Genomic DNA, 21580 nt, shown 5'->3' on the forward strand with positions numbered 1-21580 from the left:
GTTCAGACCACTTGTCTGGCAGCTGTTTTAGAAGTAAAAAAGGTTTTATAGAACTGTGAAATTGGTGGTTTAATAGAGTTCCTTACCTCCTACAGATATATCTATACCCAACCCCCCCCAACACACACACACACACACACACACACACACACACTTGCTCTGATAAGCCTGTTATCTCTCATTACCTGTTATTTGTTCTTTGACCCTTTTCCCCACACATACCCAGTGGTAACCATCACTCAAACCCTCTTCACTGAACATTACATTCATAGACTCATCAGTTGTGTGTGGTTCGTGTTGTGATGTGCGCTTCAGATTCTCTCTGCAGTCAGGGTGGATATACAATATTTATTAATAGCAGTATGGTGAATCGGTAACCTAGTAACACGTTTCCTGAACGCTCCATTCCGTGCCACCACTTCACCCACTGGTGATTTCTGATGGCAGGAACACCAGAACACTGCACACCACATTGGAGCCCTGGCCCACGCCAGCCAATGGCATTCGCCTCGTATGAGCTGTCAGTCACCGTGGCCGGCCCCCTCGCCCCATTCTTGTTGCTATGCTGTCTTTGAAACTATGGTTACGATAAAGGTGCCTGTTGGGAATAGGTCTCTATTCACACAGTTCTCAGCTCTGGCAGCAGTTAAGGTGCCGTAACATTCCCAAAGGCGTGTCTGCGGGCATGACTGTGTTATACTGTTTAAAAGCAAAGCCAAATTGGTCCTTGTTATTGTAAAATGTAATATGTGTTTTTTCTTCTGGTTAGCTGTGGAAGTGGCAGTGTTTGGCAGTAAGACCTCATTGATTGGCATAATGATAAGGCCTTTGTCTCTGTACACCTTGGTGACATCACAACCCCCCCAAAAGGCTGCACAATATATTGCTTGTTGATGACTATCACAATATTGGCATCTGCAATACCGATATTGCAGAAGGCCACAATATGCAAATGGCCTGTTGCAACAAGTCACTTTTTTTATTGTGTGAGATTTGGTGTGGGTTTTTAAGATGTCACCTGTCATGGCTGGCTGCAGAATGTAGCCTGTGTTCTTCAACCAGAAGCATGGTGTCAGTGCTTTTCAAAGCACAGGCCTGGAGTTCAGCAAATCAGAGGTATTTCGCAACCATTTGACACACTTCAGTGCTAAGTATTTGTCGTCGTGTACAACCCACTGAATAAATGTGGTAGCAGCCAGTAGCCAGTCACCTGCTCTGTGACCTCAAACAGCTGATTATGACTGGGGTACGGTTGTTTGCTAAAGAGAGTGAAAGGGAAAGCTGACTCCTTCACTCATCTCTCTCTCTCTCTCTTTTTCTCCCTCCCTCTCTCTTCCTCCTCTCTCTTTCTTGTTCTCCCTCTGCCTTTCTCCCTCTCCCTCTCTCTCTCTGTCTCTCTTCCCCTCTTTCTTTCTCTCTCTCACTCACTTTCTTTCTCTATTCAATTCAGAGTAGCTTTATTGGCATGTATCAGGTGCATTTTTTAAAGTTAATAAAACCACCTGTCACTTTCCCCCCCCCCTCTCTCTCTCTCTCGCTCTCTACTTCTTTCTCTCACTATCCCTCTCTACTTCTCTGTCTTTCCCTCTATCTCTCCCCTCACTCTCTTTCTCCTTCTCTCTCTCTCTCTCTCTCTCTCTCTCTCTCTATTTCTCTTTCTCTCACTATCCCTCTCTACTTCTCTGTCTTTCCCTCTGTCTCTCCCCTCACTCTTTCTCCTTCTCTCTCTCTCTCTCTATTTCTCTTTCTCTCACTATCCCTCTCTACTTCTCTGTCTTTCCCTCTGTCTCTCCCCCCACTCTCTTTCTCCTTCTCTCTCTCTCTACTTCTTTCTCTCACTATCCCTCTCTACTTCTCTCTGTTTCTTTCCATCTGTCACTTTCTCTCTCTCTCTCTCTCTCTCTCTCTCTCCCTCTCTCTCTTTCTCTGCATTTCCTGCTACTTTAATGAGTTGGTGTAGGAGTAAACCTGACACACTTCAGTCACGACTATGAAGATCATACACATGCACACACACACACACACACACACACACACACACACACACACACACACACACACACACACACACACAAAGACATCATTTCCATTCCCAGTCTCTTTCTCCATATAGGCAGGGAGAGAAAACGGGGATATCACCACCCACTTCTGGATAACTATCAACTGCTTTTGAAAAATGTCAAATAAAAAAAAGTTGTTGCTACAAATACTCCTGAAAAGCCTTTAGAAACACAATATCTAGAGCAAGCAAACTAGAGCAAACAGTCCTGAAAAGACTCCAGAAAATCTTAAATGAAGACTATCAAATGTGCAGAACACTGAGAATAATGTGAAGGTGAGCTGATGAATTTCAGAAAATCACAAACTCAGAGAACTGGGTCCACAGACATGAATCTCCTTTGTCAGAGTTGGAGCTTCTTTGCTCCCAGTGCTGCTTAAATGAAACGCATGACTATACTATGACTGCCATCTAAAGATCCAGATAGCGGGGCTGATTCATAAAACAAAGGCACACTGTGACAATTTATCATCACTGTTCACCATTTCCCAGTGACCTGCGGAGTGCAACGAACAGCGAGCTGCTGGTCCTTACAGTGGAGGACTGACACTTGTTGTGTTTGGGACCATCGAAACATCTGAGACATGAATGGGAATTGTGACTGGACCCCACAAAGGGAAAAGATTGATGTCTGATCACTAATAGTGATGCATCATCAATAGTGTTTGCTGGAAAGGGGTGCTAACCATTTTCTTGGTTCTGTGTGGTATTTTCACATTTAGGTTAATGGTGCAGGATCCAGAAATAACAGGCAATGGTCTTGTTGTAGTCTAGTGGGTTTTTTTGTTCTCAAAAGGTCAGTTCTGCTCTAGTCTTCCTCCATGGGGGATCTTATGGCCTAGAGCGTGGAAAATGCAAATCAGGGTAATACCTGTATTACCCAGGAATAAGAGAATCTTTCCCTATACTTCAAGTATGTAACCAATTGTAGAATTATTTTTTAAACCTTAGTACTTACAAATACCTAAACAATTTTAAAAAAAGAAATTATATTTTCCCTTTTTTATGGTTTATTTTTGGGTTAGACATTTAAGATTTATTTATTATTACGTGTCAGATAAGAGCCAAAGATGATATGCACAGTAGCCTGTCCAATGACATTCACGGTGTGTGTGTCCCAGTCAGGACGTTTGAATGAGTAATCCTGGCCCCTGGGATCTGTGCAGAAGAGGAAACATTGTCCTAATTTAGCACCCCAGACTAACTCCAAAAACGAATCCATCCTGTAGACCCTGCAACAAACTACACAAACATCACAACAACCTGCGAAAAAGTACATGAATTAAGCAAAAAAGAATAAAAAAGAAAGACAGACAAGAAAAAAAAAAACCAACCCAGTCTGATGATATTGCAGTGGTGCACATTTGAAAATGGTCTCTCCCATCACCTGAGACCAGAATGGTTTAGCCCACTATTCAGCCAGCCTCCCCTGAATGAGTCATCCCACCGGCCTGTGATTGGCCGGCGCGCGTTCCTTCCCGAGGGACTGCCTCACAGAAGGAGCAGAGGCCTGTCTCCATTCACAGAATCCAGGCAGCGCTTGTCCGTTGCCCCATTCACAGTCGGCCGAGGCAAGTTCGCCATCTCTGCACCTCAGCATCCTCCCCCCTCCTCTCTGGCACAGCCTCAGGGAGGCACACCACCTTCCCCCAACCCCTTTGTGGTTTCTTTTTTTTTTTTCTTTTTTTTTGTTGCTGTTGTCTCTGGAGAAAAAAAAACGTACTGCCTTCTCTCTCTCTCTCTCTCTCTCTCTCTCTCTCTCTCTCTCTATTTTTTTGGGGGGGGGATTTGCAGGCAGGCAAGCTGTTGGGAGGGACTGCGGTACAAATGCAGCAGCACCAGGAGAAGCAGAGGAAGCTTATGAATGACTGGTGGTGTCCTGATACACACTCCCGCGGACATTTTTTTTTTTACATGAATGGCTATTTTCTCTCTCTCTCTCTCTCTCTCTCTCTCTCTCTCTCTCTCTCTCTCTCGGATTAATGTCGTGGGCGTCACATTGCTGGCTGGCTCTTAATGAGACCGAGGGAGATCAGACTGTCTGATTTGCCATGCCGTTCGTTTCCATACTGTATTCTGTTTTAGTCTGACTACTTTGCGCTGTGGTTTCGGTCTGATGGTTAATTACTCATCGGTGTAATAGAACGCGTGCGCTTGCCTGTTTGGTCCAGCCGTAGAAGAGCTGTTTGGTGTGATCAAACTGAGCAAAGGTTCTCCTTCCTGCTGTTCACTATGTTTGGAATAATAAGCATCATGAGCTGATGAGCAAAGAAGGAATTAATTTTTTTTCCCCTCCTTTATATTGCGACTTAGAATATTATTCTGATCCGGTTGGTAAGCATGGAGAATGCAGTGATATACGCACCGTTTAGAATGAGGCAGGTCAACATGGTAGAGGACAAAAAACAGACGTATTTGTTTTAGGTGCGAATATTAAGTCGGCATTACATCTGTGATGAAAGCGCAGACTCCGTCTTTTCCGGCGCCGTTGGATTATGTTTTTTATCAATGAGATGCGGCCGTGTCCCCGTACGCGTGCACACGATGGACTGCCTTTCTGAACGACACGGAGCCCGCCAGCTTTGTCTTTCCGCCAGGTGTCTGAAAAAGGAGTCACGAAGAGCTGCTCAACTTCTCTGCCACGGACACACAAACCGACATCTTGCCGCTGGTGCCGTCGCGATACTGTTTAATGTCATAATTCAAAACGGGCCGGTTGCTTTGATCTTGTCATCACCATGTCTCTTGCCCTTTAGTTATGTTATTTTAATTTGTGTATTTATTTGTGTTCTTCCTTTCCTCGGCGTTATAGTTTTTGATCTGTTATTGCCGGTAGTTGTCGCGACCAGATTTACGCGTGTTTTGACTGGTTTGCAGGAGACAGACGCGGCGCATCTGTCGTTCATCAGCATATGTTACCTTTTCATCAGCTTTTGCTTTTTTCTTTTTCTTCCTCTTTTTTTTTTTTCCTTTGTGAATGAATTAAACTGCAAAACATTCCTGTGGATGGTGACAAAATATCGTTGGGTGCAAATTTGATTGGTTCTAGTGTGCTGTAAGTGGGAGTTTTTTTATTTTTTTATTTTTTTTTTTTCTGTAACAGGAAGTGATCTGCGGTGTTGAGTGAGTCTTTTGTTGAGAAGGGTCCTTTTCTCTCTCTCTCTCTCTCTCTCTCTCTCTCTCTCTCTCCCTCTCCCTCTCTCTCTGCGAGTGAGTCATGCGTGTGCCCAGATCTGCCAGGCTGCGGAGAGTGAGAGAGGCATCTCCTTCATAAAGCTCTTTTCTCCTCTATCACTGGACCTCCCATCGCAGAAGAGGAACATCTCCTCACGTCCCCACGCTCCTTCTTTTCCTTGCTTTTCTCCTTCTCCCGTCCTCCGGCCTCGATGGATTGCGCGTGTCGTGGTGTCGTTTTGGACCTGGCGGCGGCAGGGAAGCGTGCAGGGTTTTCGTAGGATTTCGGGAGCAGGAGTCCACGCCACCGGCACCGCCGCTGGCTCCACAGGTTGGCGAGCGGCGCCGGAGAGAGACTTCCAGCACGCGTGGCCCTGTGCTACGCCCCGTGAGGAGCAGACGAGGTGGTGGCGGGTCGGTGACAGTGAGGGGGGGCCTTGCGGAGGCTTTTTTTCAACTCCAGCATGCCGGACAAGGGGACGGCGAGTTTGGCGTCGGTTCTGCCCCTGTGTACGTAGGCCGGCGGAGCCAGGGGCATGCTTCATCGCGCTAAATACAACCGCTTCAGGAATGAGTCAGTCACGTCCGTCGACGAGCTGCTCCACGGCCTGCCCATGAACGCCAAGGTGTCGGCAGCCCCGCCGCCTGCTGCCGAGCCCCCTTACACCCTTCCTGCAGACGCCCCGGCTCCCCCCGACCCCGGCGAGGACTCCGGCACCACCCTCTGCACCCTTATCAACAGAGTCTCCAACCTCAAGTTTGCCAACTCTGGCAGCCTACTGGGCATCAAGGGCCTGCCGTCCGCCGTGAAGGACCTGGCCGTGGCCAAGCTCCAGGGGGCGGGAGGGGGCGGAGGCGGAGGCTCCGGTAGCCCGGGGCCGTCTGGCCTCCCGACGGCCTCCGGGGGGGGCGGCTCGTGCGCCTCCTCCGCGGCGGCGGCCGGAGCCCTGCACGGCCCGCAGGAGCCAGGCTCTGTGAGCTCTGGGAAGAAGGGCAGGATGGAAGAAGCGCAGTCTGGGGGGGAGGACTGGAACTTGGGTAGGCTGGGCAGCATGGCGGCTGTCGGCGGAGCCGGAGCTGGAGGGGAGGGATGCGTGGGGCTGGTGAACAAACCCTCACGCGGATGGCTGCACTCCAACGAAAAAATATCCGGACCAGGGGTGACGTACGTCGTGAAGGTACGGCTGTTTCTCCTCTTCCCCCTGCTATCTGTCCTCATCCCCCCCCACTCTGCATGCACTCCTCCATATCTTCCATTTTTCTTTCCCCTGCGTTTGTCTGTCTTTTAAGCCCCTCCAGTTGTTGGGGTCGGTAAGTAATGAGCACGGGATGCTGGGAGAATGCAGAGGGGAGGTGAGCTTCTCCGATCGGGGCGGGTAGAGAAGCAAAGCCTGCAAACAGGCATTTAATAATGCAGACAGCAGAGGGTAAGGTGCTGAGTGGAAAAGCACCAGCGTGCAGGCAGGCAAAGGTACAAAAAAGAAAAAGAAAACCAGCAAGGCGCTAGTGCCAGCAATGCATCTGCAGGCTAGGGTTTGCGTACAGGCTAGCATGGCAGTCCGTCGTTATTTTGTGTGTGTGTGTGTGTGTGTGTGTGTTTTGTATCTGAACCTTGATTGCCCCTGTGTCCGCTGATATTAGCGCTAGGAGACAAACATCAGGTGTTGGCACGGCTGGGCTCTGTCCTTCTCCTGCTAACGGTCTCCGTGTGCCGCTCTCTGTCATGTGTGCTGCAGAGACACGGTGGCCAGGTAGTCCGTGGGATCGCTGTTTTTACTGCCAGAGTTGATCCAGTCAAACGAACACCAAGTTTATCAAACGGAAACAACATGCAAATAGCGTAACCATGGCAACCCCGGTGAAGGTGACGGAGTAGCCTTTACAGTACTTCTGTTCATCAGATGTAATTGGGGTGATGTGCGTTTGTGAATTTGAAGACAAAAGGGTTTTGGTGCTTGGTGGAGTGTGTTATGCCTCATATAAGCATCTCACGACACATGTTTTCCAGGCACACTGTATTTTTGAAACGCTACAGTCCGCATTTGTTTGTGTGAACGGGTGCTTAATATCACTAAAAGGTGATTTTTGTTATTGTATTTTTGAGAAAAGCAAATTTAAAACATTCACCCAAAGAGAGGACACAAAGACGTCTTTGATCTGTTCAACCAGAACAGATATCTGAATGTTCATTGTTCGTCCAGGAAGTCATTTTCATACCCAGTTTTCATACAGCACCCACATGTTATTTAAACGGAGGTGATGCTGGCCAGCCGATGTACATGCGGGTCTACTGACATGAAAGCGCTAAAGTCTTTAGTGTAGATGTGCGAGCAGAACCAGTTCTGGGATGTCCTGATATGGCTTAGTGCAGTCTGAGTAAGAATGTCAATAATGCCAATTTATGCACCTTGAAGGTTTCAAAACCAAAAAATGAAGGTGCTGTAAACGGAGTAGGAATAGGCCAGTACAGTGGGCCAATCAGTGCGCGGTGATGTCATCTAACAAGTTAAATCATATTAAACGTATCTGACCATGCTCCTGAGCGTGTCTGACCATGCTCCTGAGCGTATCTGACCATGCTCCTGAGCGTATCTGACCATGCTCCTGAGCGTATCTGACCATGCTCCTGAGCGTGTCTGACCATGCTCCTGAGCGTGTCTGACCATGCTCCTGAGCGTGTCTGACCATGCTCCTGAGCGTATGAAACACGCCGCAGTCTGTTCCTGTGCTGTGCTCTGCTCTTCATCATGCACTGTGTGATTAGAGATGCACTGAAGTAAAGGTACCTTCACTTTCTACAGCGTGATTCATGCTCAGCTCATGTTGCTTCTTTCCTCTAATATGAATCACTCACTGCTACAGCTGGAGGAGAGAGAGAGAGAGAGAGAGAGAGAGAGAGAGAGCGCGCGCGCGGAAGGGGGAAATGGAAGAGAGGGAGAGAAAGAGAGGATGAGATAAGGAAGGAGGGAGGGAGAGAGAAAAGAAGAGAGAAAAAAGATACAGGGGAACATGGGATAGGGAAAAAGAGATGAAAGTATTTGGGTTTTTTTGATGATAAAGGGATGCCAACCCCCACTAAGAGAGACCAGAGGTCACTAGTCTCTCTGTGGAATGCTGTTGCCCATAGTGAGTCTCACTAAACAGGGTGTGTGTGTGTGCGTGTGCGTGCACGCGCGTGTGTGTTATATGGGTGGATGGGTGTGTGTTTGGTTGGGGGACGGCTTGTAAAGTCTTCTTTTGGCCTGTACGGTGTATGGACTTAAACGTGTTAAATGATGTCATGGTTTTGTTAATGACTGGTCCCTGTGCAAATCACATCAATTACTCTGCACTACTGTGCTCAGATGTGCTACAGTATAGACGTGATTTTAATCACTCTAGTGTGAGTTATTGAAAAAAAATTAAATGTGGTTTTCTATTTTTTTTCCAAAATAAACCAAATATGTGATTAAAAAAAACCGATGGCATACATACGGTTTCCCTTCCGATTACTGTAGGCCATCTTTGCTCGTCGGTGTGCTGCTCCAGCTAATGACAGAGACCAAACTCTAGAGCCGATAGAGCTGATAGAGTTTCAGCCTGGTTTTCACAGATCCGGGCCACTACAGCAATCACTTGGCTATTTTTAAAGGGCTGCTGTAAGCATAATCTTAAGGCCTCTCACTGGGCTTTTCACTGTGGCTTTTCTATGTGCCTCCGGGGACACTCTAGAAATGTGCTGCCAGCACCTCCACCTTTCAGGTGCCTTTGTCAACTACAACTTTTTCTCAATCAGCATTTCATGCCAGTATTCATCCAGGATTTGATTTTAGGTCCTTAATCATTTATTTTGGTACTAATGTTGACCTTTCACACATTATCTGTTGTATTAGTGTACGTTGCCTAATTGCTATGGTGTGGTATCATGGACAGAAGTGTGATGCACCTCAGTAGTTCACCTCTCCTTGATGGCAGTCACGTGACAGCTACGTCGTCTTCTTCCTGCATGGTGGAGTCTGCATTGTATGTTTGAGGGACGGTCCGACGTGTTTAATGAGAAGGATTCACAATCTTTTATTTTGGTTGTACGGTGACTTGCGATTAATTTAACAAATCAGATCAGTATCTTTATTTAAGTGCCCCTGCAGTCTGATTTGCCTGTGGTTTTAAAACATATCAGGCATTTTTATATCTGAGACCAACTGTCTCTTCTGAAAGCACAATATATTGTTCTGCCAGATATCGCAAATCACATGTTATCGGTTAAATCAGTACTTCAAATATTTTGGACAGTTCATTACTTAACAGGTTAAGTATTTGATGACAGGGGTCTCGTTATGAATTACATCATCTTCTGGAAATCTCCTTCTGGCTGGACTGATGTGTACATGGTGAATTACAGTTGCACTGAGCGTTATTAACGTGTTTGTGGATCCGGATGCAGTCAGGACTGCAGTAATTGGTACAGAAACGAAAGATAGCATCTTTTGCTATCACTTTTCCAGGATCAGGAAGACAGCTGAATCAAGCATTCATTCATCCGTTCATTCATTCATGGTGCTGACGAGGGTTGAGGTCAGAGCAAGGCAGGTGAGGTGTGTCATTGGCATGCTCAGGTGAGTCACCAAGGTGATAATCTGGTTTAAGAGCTGATTTAATCTGGTGTAGAGAGTGTGTGCTGATTAATGATGTTATCTTAACTTCCTGGAGAGGAAACAAACGCTTCATGTGTGTGGGTATCTTAACTTATCTCAAACATGCAAGTCGGTTATCCGCAGGCAATAGAGCATGCAGGAGGCAGGTGCACAGCTGACCTGCCATCTGCCCAATCAGAACTTGTTGAGGTGGTCCTGACTCTCAGGCATAACAAGATAGCTAGGTTTTATACTGTAGAGGGGTGTGGCCTTCTGAAGACTGTGCTGATGCAGTGCTAAACTGTGCCCCAACTACTTCAGTAATTCCTGAAGGGGACTTCAAATGGAAATTGGACCCAAACTATCTCAGTATGCTCAGTTTACCTCATGTCTCTCCTGACATGAATCGGTACCCTCGGCCCAGGATCCAGTGTGAAAAAAGGTAGCAAATGTTTGGTTCTGTTGTTTTGATGTCCTGGTGTTTCTCGGTTTAGGTGTTTAATAACATTTCTTTTGGTCGAGATCTTTATTTTGTAGGATGCCATTTTTGGGATGTCATGAAAAGCAAGACATTGCTGAAGTTACTGCACTTACTCTGTAAGTGTTTGCTTTGTTTGTTTGTGGGAAAATAATTGTGTGACCACACACTGCAGTTACCATGTACTGACTTTAGGTCATTCCTCCTCTGTTTGATCATTTGACAGATATTAGACATCCAGGAGCAGGAACAGGAATACTGAGGGTGAGGAAGTACAGGGATACTGAGAGTGAAAGAAATAAAAGAATACCAAGGGTGAGGAAGTACAAGAATTCTGAGGGTGAGGAAGTACAGGAATACTGAGGGGAAGTACAAGGACGCTGGGGATGAGGAAGTAACAGTTTTCTGCATGGCTTTAGAAGTGGAGTGTGTTTTAGTCCAGCATTGTGTAGGAGAGACAAAAGACTTTGTTTTGGTTTTAGTGTCTGATATGTTTTAGTTTTAGTGTATGTTTTGGTTTAGTGTCTGATATCATATGTGTTTTGAAAAGTGCTTTTGTTTTTCAAAAAATATAGTTTGGGAACTCCAGTGGCCATTTGTTGCTGTAACTGTGAGGGTTTGTTGCTCTAGTAGTGGCACTGTATGGCCCGACGTTGGCTGAGTGCTCTGTGCCGGTCTGATTAAAGCACAGCCAGGGCCCCCGGAGGTGACTGCATTCTGGCCCTTTCCTGTCACTCACGCAGTGATGAAGGTGCCATTTGATATGCAATGTTCAACCTGCAAACCCATACACCCGTCGTGTCAGTTCACCAGACACCCGCTGGAGTCAATGTGGAAGTGTGAGCTGATAAAGTTCCCGGTGTGTAATCTGCTTGTTCTTTCTCACACTCTATCCTACACGCTTGCACTTTGTGCATGTGCACATAGGTGTTTGTATGTGTATGTGTGTGGGTATGATGTATGTATGTTCTTGTGTGTGGGTGAATTTGGTTGGTGTCAAACTGTGACGAGGTTAATTTCCTTTACAAGTGCATGTGGTAAACTAAAAAGTGTGTGTGTGTGTTTTTAAGTTACCCTAAATAATGTGTTAATTTTCCCTTCACATGCACATTACTCATTTACTATAACAATGACATCAGACTGATGTTATTCAAATCACACTGGAAAAGAAACACAATTTTTGTGAGCTCACGAACGCCTATGCTATACTTCCAAAACCTCCATGACAAAATATCGATCTTAAATGAGTTCCTAACAGTGATTGTGTTTATCAACAATTTAAACGACAGCAGTGACCTAAGGACATTGTGAGCAATCTGATGGTTAATGAATTGTATGATATATAAATGAGAAATTGAGTCTTCCCTACCTGTTGGCCAATCTAGATTGTTACCTTTAAGACAGACACTTCATACTTGTCTGGCAAATTCCACAAAGTTTACCTGTAATGTGTTTATTGTTTTGTAGAGGTCACTTTCACAAGGAGCTATTTGTTACTTGTTAGTTGATTATCTTTCGTTCCCTCTGTGCTGATAAAGTTTCTGATCTCTTGAACAGTATTTGGGCTGCATTGAAGTGCTTCGGTCAATGAGATCACTGGACTTCACAACAAGATCCCAAATAACGAGGTATGACTCCTTCTGCCGTCAACCAATAATCTCAGTCCCCCTGAGTCTGATTTAGCATTTTCACCATTTACTTCTGTCTAAAACCATCTCTTGATACTGGTAGTGAAAATCCAGAACTGGCATTAATATCCATATCCCTATATATCGTTTGGAGGTGTAGCGTCATTGACACTCGGCTGTGCTTTAAGATTACGCTATCCTCAGACCATGTGATCAGGCCTGTGAGATGTGGTGCATGGAATGGGCTGTGCCTTAGGGTCATGCCATCCTCGAACCACGTGATCCCACGACCAAGCCTGTGAGATATGGTGCATGGAATTTGGTTGCTCATCCATGTGCATGGATGACTCACCGCTTGGTTAGGAGAAGGCTGAACTGTTCCCAGTGGACGCTGGTTGTTTATCGAGCGCTCACTTGTGTGGGCTGATTCTCAGGGACAGGCAGAGAGAGAGAGAGAGAAGGAGAGAGAAAGAGAGAGAGAGAGGGGGAGAGAGAAGGAGAGAAAGGGAGAGGGAGAGAGCACAAACATGTCACATCTACTTTTCCACCTGACTTCCCATTCTCTACTCAGCTTACACACGCACGCACGCTCACCCGCACACACGCACGCAGGCACATGTACATATTAATAGTCTCCATTCAGCACAATTGGAGGTGAAAGCCCTATTTATAGATTTCCTTTAGGGACTAAACCAGGACTCAGAACACTGAATGTCTCCTGCGCCTCTTCTGCACGATTTGGGCTGTCAGATGGAAGAAGATGGAGGACATTTTTCACACCTTATGTTCTTCACACACATGGCAGAAGGCAGTGTTGTTATGTTAACTAGAGGAGGAGAGGCCCACGGCAGAGTCAGGCCCAGATGAATGTGAAAATCGAAGAACTAGACAAGTAACTTTCCAACTGGGTCATCGCAGAGTCCCGACCAGCTGACTGACACTGGAGAGAGCAGCATATGGCATTGGGAACCGGTCTTGTTGTGGTCGCTTGTTGGGGGTTGTGAATCTCTTCCACAGTTGGCTGCGTTTGCCATCATGCCGGTAGCCGTGTTTAAAGCATGCCGTTTTAATGTTCTTCCTTTGTCCTTAGGTGTCTTAGCACGTGCTCAGGGGAAGGGCACTGATTTTGAATTTCTATCACAAAAATGGATTTTTTTTTTTTTCATTAAGCCTTGAATGCAGTCCTATAAATAACCATTTGCTTTCTTCCAAAGTTATAGTGCTTTGTTATTTTATTTTTGAGTAAGAAGGTGACACATCTGAGATGGTAGCCCTAGACAAAAAAAATTCAGGTTTGTACATCTCTCTCCCCTTCTCTCTCTCGCCTCCTCTGTCTATATCTTTCTTTATATATCTCTCTCTCTTCTCTTCAGGGAGGCCATCAGTCTGGTGTGTGAGGCAGTACCAGGCACCAAAGGAGGTCTGCGCAAAAGAAAGGTGGAACAAGAAGATCAAATAGGGAACACAGAGAGAGAGAGAGAGAGGGAATGGTTGGGTAGGAAAGAGAGTAAAAAAGATAAATAAAAGAGAGATTCTGAAAGACAGAGAGAGACAGAGTACAGTGTGTGGGGGTGTATGTACAGCCCACGATCCACACTGCTAGAACTGTGACTCACTTTCTGTTGAGGCACTGTAATCAGCTCAGCAAGTCTTGCTAGTTTACGTGTGTGTGTGTGTGTGTGTTCTGTGTTTGTTTTCTGTATGCTTGCATCAGTAATGTGCTCTCCTTACCTTCTCCATGTAACAACAAATTATTCAATCTGTTGCAGCGTACCCGTTTAAAATGACTTAACCATTGATAGATGGATCTGTGAGCGGTGTGAGAAAGCATTGCATTTGATGGAGGGATGAGTAGATGGATGGGTAACTGAAGTAATAAAGGGATAGATATGTGTTTCTCTCTTCCCTTCTGTAACCATTCTGTGTCATTGAACAATGTGCAGCGTAAACTTTAAATTGACAGATAAACAGGGAAAAAACTGAATTAAGTTGCATCTCTCTCTCTCTCCCTCCCTCCCTTAGCCCCCCTCCAAAGCTCTTTCCAGTATTTTGGGGAAGAGTAACCTCCAGTTTGCTGGTATGAGTATAAACCTCAACATCTCAATCAGCAGTCTGAACCTAATGACCCCTGATTCCAAACAGGTACACACGCGCACATGCACATGGACACTCACACAACTATATTAAAATAATCAAATAATGAAAATGTGTGTTTTTATAACTGTCAGGGTGGAGCAGCATTTAAAAACTGAGATCAATGCCTCTAAGATCAATACCTTTCTTTCCTGTCTCCTTCCACCCCCGGTAGATAATAGCAAATCACCATATGCAGTCCATATCTTTTGCATCCGGTGGAGATCCGGTAAGAAGCTGTCTCAGTGTGGTAACATGACCTATGTTTCTCTTTGAAGACAGTAATATAGAGCAAATTCCAAACAAGATATACATGTGAGATCAGAGTGTGACAGGATATACATGTGAGATCAGAGTGTGACAGGATACACATGTGATCAGTATGTAACAGGATACACATGCGATCCGAGTGTAACAGGATACATGTGAGATCCGAGTGTAACAGGATTTTATCATTGGACAGAAGTATACTGCTTCTGTCCAGCTAATGCTGTCCTCCACAGTATTTTAAGGGTCTATTGCTTGATTTTCAAATTTAAAGGGCCCTAAACCAATTGTGTTTGAGGAGCCCAAGAATTCCTAGCTACACCAAGTGTAACAGTAAATAGCAGTTCCTAAAGTTTAAGTGTAACTGTGAATCAGTACTGATCCAAAGTGTCTAATCACCGTGCCTTGGAGCGCAGGGCTCCAGATGTCTGGAAGTACTAACCATGCTGCCCATTCTGTGCTCTGCTTACAGGACACAACTGATTACGTTGCTTATGTAGCAAAAGATCCAGTCAACAGGAGAGGTAAGATGCCCTTCCTGTATATGTTTATTAAACCCTCCATTTTTTAGTACATTAACTGAGTTAACTCCATGCTGACAGCACTCCTTGATGAGCTCACTGGTAGCTGAATCTCAGTCATACAGATAAATGAGATGATGAACTATTCAGACACTCTGTCCTCCATTCTGCTGTAGTTTATTGCGCTCATGTCATGGTGTTTTGGGGGTAAGGCTGGGAGGGGCCATATTCCGGTCACTCTTCATAGTCTGCAACTCTGCATTCAAAAACAAAAGGGTTTGATTGATCCTGCGCGGCTGGGTTTAGCTCAGTGGAGGGAAAGGATCAATTGCTACTGCTGCTGTCTCTCGTTTTTTTTCCCTTTTCATGTGTCTTTGACGTCCCGTAGAGACTGCAGAGCACATGTTTTAAAATGGCCCCTCTATCCTTCAGCGTGCATTTCTGATGACGTCAGGGGGGGAAGATCCGATGATGAGCGCAGTGTGGGGAATGAGTCAGCAATCTGCTGATATCTAATCCTTCTGTGTGTGTGTGTGTGTGTGTGTGTGTGTGTGTGTCACGCGCGCGTGTATTTCTGGTTATGTGTGCATGATCTGTGCGTGTGTGTGTGCACATTTGTATTTTGTATGTTTCCTAGCATGCCACATCCTGGAGTGTTCGGATGGTTTGGCCCAGGATGTGATCTGTACGATAGGGCAGGCGTTTGATCTGCGCTTCCAGCAGTACCTGCAGTGCCCTCCAAGCAAGCTTTCTGCTATCCACGACAGGTGAGCCAGCGTTCAGGTTAGGTTCAGCGCTGACTTGTGTAGGGTGGAGGGTCTCCAGTATCAGGGTTCAGACTCTGGTGTTGTTAGATGGTTGATTTTTTTAATGATTAAAAGATTTGTGCATTAACAGAAATTCATCAGGAACAATTAGCTTTAAATCTAAACAATAAACTATTATTATTATTATTATGATGAATATTGTTGTCACTTTCATCGTCTTTCAGTGTGTTATTTTTCAGAAGATCCAAATATGTCATTAAGTTAATGTTTGGATCAAGGTCATTTTATCTATCAGTTCAAAAGAGGATGTGTGACAGGTGTTAGAAGACTTCCTGAAGCAAGTCTCTCTCTCTCCCTCTCTCTCTCTCTCTCTCTCTCTCTCTCTCTGTATGACTTGTGTCTGTGTCTACCAGAGTCCTCAGTGTGGAGGAACCTTCATTGACTGAGGAAGGGGAGGAGCCTCCCGATCATCCGTACTACAACAACATCCCTGGCAAGATGCCCCCGCCCGGTGGCTTTATTGATGCTCGACTAACCAATCAGGCGGCAGAGAGCAACCAGGTCCAATGTGCTAATCAAATGTCATAAATCTAACATAACAGAACATTAACTAACACATTCATGTTGATTTAGGCAGTATTTACAGTATTCTAATTATCTTAAGGGCAGTGGTAGCTCAGTGGTTAAGGTACTCAACTTGTAATTGGAAGGTTGCTGGTTCAAGCCACGTTGACACTGTTGGGTCCCTGAGCAAGACCCTTAACCCTCAATTACTCAAGTTGTTCTCAGTCATAATTGTAAGTCGCTTTAAATAAAAGCATCAGCTAAATGCAGTAAATGTTTTACTGTACAGTCTGAGTTAGAAATTGATCAGTGACTTTTTTTTTGGTTTTTTGTCTCTGTCCTCCTTAGAATTTGAAACGGGGGTGGGGGAACAACCGTAACCAACTTTGATTCAGCCATGTTTGTGTGTTCAGTGGAGTATATGGGACTCTTGACCATTTTTTCATACACAGTGTGGTCATTTCAGGGGTGAAATGAGTTCTATTCATCTTAAATAAAGTGGTTATGTTTAGTACTTACTGAGCAGATATCCTCTACCTCCATATTTCCTGTTTACTCTCTTTCTCTAAGTCTGTTTATAGTTCATCATACCTGCCCATAACTCACTGGGCTGCGAGCTTTGTCTAGTCATTTTTAGCAAGCTGTAACCTTGCCTTGCTGTTCTTTAAACTCACCAGCTCATGCTAGGATATTCTTCTCTTTCTGGTAGTCTCTGACACATTGGTGTCGGTGTCCTGGATAATATTCCTGATCTGTTCAGCGGTTTTTCTTCTTGACTTCCCCACTGTCTTTTAGAGCCTTACAAGTTTGTTCCTGTTACTAAGCTCACCAGTCTGCTTTTCGCCTCTTAGCAATGTACCAAACGATTGATGGGGACAAACCTTCATGCCTTGGCAATGTCTCTGATTGATTGATTTATTCTGATTGGACTTGCTGTGCTGGCTTTGGCGCTTCTTTGGTCACTATGTTTAGAGACAACAGCAGCTGTTTCTACATTCGAGCGCAATTTGGTCTCCTTTAATAAAGGAATTTTATATATAAACAGCATTGTAATTTGTTCTTGGTACAGACCCTTCAATCAAAGCTGTTTGTTTCATGGTCGTTGCTTTATTTTAAACACAACGTGCAAGAGCAGAGCCGGATCAACAAAAAAAGATGCCAATGTCCAGTTACTGTATTTCCTGGAGGAAAATTCCTGATCACAAAACGGGAGCTAACCGTACTGTAAGTTCCCTCATTTTCCAGTCAGATCCTTTCTTTGGATTCCCAACACTGGCGCTTCAAAATGAGGAGTGTTTTCAGCGTTCATTTGTGAATGGTGGACTTCTTAGTCTCTCACTGGTCAGTTTTTAACCACAGGACCTCTGACTGGATAGTATTATGCAGGCATGTCACACCTCCACACAGCACTGACATGATTATGGTGGGATAGTCATTTCCAAGCTGGCTGTCGATTACGAGGCACAGCAGTGTTGCTGTGTCAATGTCACTGCTTGGGTGAGAGTGATCCAACCCCCAGAAGTATCCGCCTAACAGTGGTCCTGTGGTTAGCGGTCCACTGTTAAAGAGCTGGAGTTCAGCACATCAACATAGCACATGGCAACAGAGCAGACCAGCTACAGAGTCCAACAATACACACAGATGGGGTTTCTAATGGATCAATGTGTCTGATGAAGTGGATGCTGAGGGTTTTGGTGAACGTGTGAACGCCAAAATACTGACCGCAGACCTGCTCTCTCCTTTGTCCACTTAAAATGAAACCCTCACACATATAGCGAGTGTGACGACTCTAGCTCACACAGGGTCTTATTTGCAGCACATTAAGACTGCAGCCTGGGGTTTCAGTGATGCAGAGAGCCTGTTTTATTACCGAGGGGATGACTCATACGGTCTCTCTCCTTCCTGCCTCTTTTATCGCAGGGGGTAGCAGACCAGCCGTACTACCAGGGCAGGCCTGTACTCATTCAACAAGGTGAGAGCGCCTCCTCTCTTTGTTCTTCCTTACTGTCTCTCTCTCTTTGTAGGGTTATAGCTTATTGAATGCACCCAATGGGTTACAGTTATTTAATGTAATCAGTGGGTTACAGTTATGTATCGAATGGGTTAGTTATTTAATGTAATCAGTGGGTAACAGTTATTTAAAATACCCAGTGGGTTACATTTATGTATCTAATGGGTTACAGTTATTTAATGTAATCAGTGGGGTACAGTTATCTAATGTACCCAATGGGTTAGTTATTTAATGTGTCCATTGGGTTACAGTTATCTAATGTACCCAATGGGTTACAGTTATTTCATGTGTCCACTGGGTTACAATTATTTAAAATACCCAGTGGGTTACATTTATGTAATTCATCTAATGGGTTACATATATTTAATGCATATTTCAGTGGGTTACAGTTATTTAATGCAGGTTAGAGTTGTTAGCTGTGTCAAATGCACATGCATGCTGATATCCATCTGTGCCTGGTTTTGTTCAGGGTCTTGTGACATATACAGTCTGCCCGAGGTCAAAGGTCAGGCCCCTAAACCTGAGTTGCCCACGTACGTGAACACGCAGCACATCGACACGCAGGTGCGGGCCGCGCTGCAGGGCGACGTGAATGCAGCCTGCGAGTCGGGCGTGGGCGCTGCCCTTCAGGACAGTCTCGGGAAGGACCTCTTCGACATGAGTGAGACTCTCCAGCTTACACGGGGCTTCAGGACAGACCCACATGCATCGGATCACACCCGTTCTCCATTAAGAATGAAAGGCTTGAGATTTGGGATTAATCGAAGACTTTTATGTAACAATTAGGGACCTGGGAAATATCTGACGGTCTGGTTTTTTTGGGGGCATCCAGGAATCCCACTGACACTCAGCTGAACAGTTTGGACTGAGTAGATTTGAGTAGACTTATAGGTGTTTATACATCATCCAATACTGCAGACAAATAAATAGATAGAACCTTTTCACATAAATAAGGTTTAGAGTCAAAATACTGTACATACTTGTACACTAAGTACATTATGCACACAGGCCTACATGTAACTATATACATCATTACCATTTGTGTGTATATTGGATTACATAAAAATATATAGGGTACAAAAAAGCCATCCAGATAAAAAGATCTGATTAAAAATATATATCGAAACATTTAACTCTCAGATAAAAAGTTCAGATGTTTCGTTCACATAACTGATTCCCTTTGCACTGCAGAGCCTTTTGAAGATGCGATCCTGTCTCAGCCAGCGTCAGTGGGAGCGGCAGCAGTGATGTGCGCCGCCTCGGGGCTCCACAAGGTGGCGTCGGTGGACAACTCGAGCCCCCTGCTGGTGCGCGCTGCGGCACTACGGACCCTGGATGAGCTGGAAGGTCAGGCCTGGTACCACGGCGAGATGAGCCGCCGTCAGGCAGAGAAGCTGCTGCTCAACGATGGAGACTTCCTGGTGCGCAAGAGTGCCACCAACCCAGGCTCATATGTGCTGACGGGCATGCACAATGGGCTGACCAAACACCTGCTGCTGGTGGACCCAGAGGGAACGGTGAGTGGGGTGTGTGTGTGTGTGTGTGTGTGTGTGTGTGTGTGTGTGTGTGTGTGTGTGTGTGTCTGATAGTGAAAATTGAGTAGATGGGCATGTGTGTCTGTGTGGGAGACTGAACACAGATTCTGCTGAGTGCCATTTCTCTTGAATTGCAATGCAATAATCAGATCCATGTTGATTATCCTTAAACTATGAATTAACTCCATTTATTTTTTTACCAGTATCAAGTGTAACAACTTTTAACCTTGTGACACATTAATGCCAATTAAATTTTTATCTTCAAAAGGTACGAACTAAAGACCACATATTTGAGAGCATCAGTCACCTGATTGGTCATCACCGTGACAACAACCTACCAATCGTCTCAGCAGGAAGTGAACTGTGCTTGAAGCAGCCTGTGGAAAGAAAACAGTGATGACCCCAAAACATCTGCACGAGGGGAACCGGGTCAGCAGCCCAAAATTACCCCGAAACCCTGATACTTGAAGAATAACCGTGACGATATGAATACAGAGAGAGATGTTTGACGAGTCCTGGCAGCAACAGGAATGACGAATATGCCGATAGATGTGGTTGGATAACCAGCAGTGAGGTTCACACCAGACCACTCTGGACTATGTCAGACAGATCTGCGGGTATAAAGATGACACCTGATTTATAGAACTGTTATAATTATTTTGCTGTGATGACTGAAATTCTATATTTTTGAGAAGAATAGGTGCATTTGGACATATGTTGATTTGGTGTTTTAAAAAGGCAAATGTAGTTTAGATGACAAGGAAATCAACCTCCAGGAGGGATAAGATTTAAAAAAAAGTATTTTAGAATAAGCTAAAAAGTTTTAGTTTTGTCTATGAAGCACAACAGGATTTACATGTTCGTTGGTAAGAGTTAGAGGAGAAACAAATATTTGAGAAAAAAAAAGTTGTTTATATTGAACTATTTTAGGAATTGTTCATTAACTGCAGCTTGTGTGACAGGTCATTTGATAGGCCGCTATTGAACCACTGTTGGGCTTGTTTTTATGGAGGAAGATATCAGTTGTTCGCTTTAACAGTTGTCTCACACACACACACACACGGCTTTAAAGTACTGACACTTTTCTATGATGTTCAATCTTTGGCAAAGCATTCGCATGATTTGAAAACTTAACTGTTCTTGTGGTCATTGTTAGTAGCTCCTAAGGCCCTCTGAGAGGTGCTTGTGTTTGCTCACAGTGTAAAATAGTTCTGCTTTTCCTGATATTTACTGAACTTGGTTCCTTCTTTAAACTTGTACAAGGTGTGTAGTTAATATGTTCAGGGCTTCTTTTATACCATGGATGTTTATATCACTTATGGCTTTCATGACTTGATTGTGGGCTTAAAAAAATAAATACATTGATATTATAATTATTCTAATTTAAAATTAAACAATTATAAATGGATAGCACAAACAACACTTAAGCTCAGATTTACTAAGGTAATTAGTACATATTAAAATTGTTAGCAAAGGAGTTTTAGAAACACGATCAATGATTGGATGCTCACAAATTAATTACCCAATCACTGACTGTGGGTGTTTTTTTTTTGTTTTGTTTTTTTTGTTTTAGTTTTTGTTGCGCAAGCTCCGAAACTCTGCGCATGCTAATGATTTTAGTGAATCAAGTGTTTTAGATTGTCTGTATGTCAAGGATGCTTGCCAATATGTTTTTATGCACAGTGCCAATCATGGATTAGAGTTTTCATAGTGTGCATCCTAATTTGAAGGAAAGCAAACTGCAGTACCTGACAAGTCTTTCCAAAGTAAATCACAGTATGTTACAAAAGTGCACCTGCTCGTCATGACTTTTATTATGACAACAGTCTG

At 44.6% G+C, this 21580-nt stretch overlaps 1 protein-coding gene across 1 annotated transcript; it reads left to right on the top strand.

Annotated features, from left to right (window-relative positions):
• The first annotated feature begins 4067 nt into the window (after positions 1–4067).
• On the top strand, positions 4068–21542 carry shc3 (SHC (Src homology 2 domain containing) transforming protein 3). The gene is made up of 12 exons (XM_027004166.3): positions 4068–6411; positions 11882–11952; positions 13326–13389; positions 13975–14094; positions 14261–14314; positions 14825–14876; positions 15511–15640; positions 16054–16201; positions 18125–18176; positions 18685–18876; positions 19407–19732; positions 20019–21542. The coding sequence occupies exons 1-12, from the start codon at positions 5770–5772 to the stop codon at positions 20145–20147; spliced, it is 1980 nt and encodes a 659-aa protein (XP_026859967.2). The 5' UTR covers positions 4068–5769; the 3' UTR covers positions 20148–21542.
• The last annotated feature ends 38 nt before the right edge of the window (positions 21543–21580 follow it).

Source organism: Electrophorus electricus, chromosome 8, assembly GCF_041902795.1.
Source record: "Electrophorus electricus isolate QZ-2024a chromosome 8, ASM4190279v1, whole genome shotgun sequence".
Classification (NCBI taxonomy): domain Eukaryota; kingdom Metazoa; phylum Chordata; class Actinopteri; order Gymnotiformes; family Gymnotidae; genus Electrophorus; species Electrophorus electricus.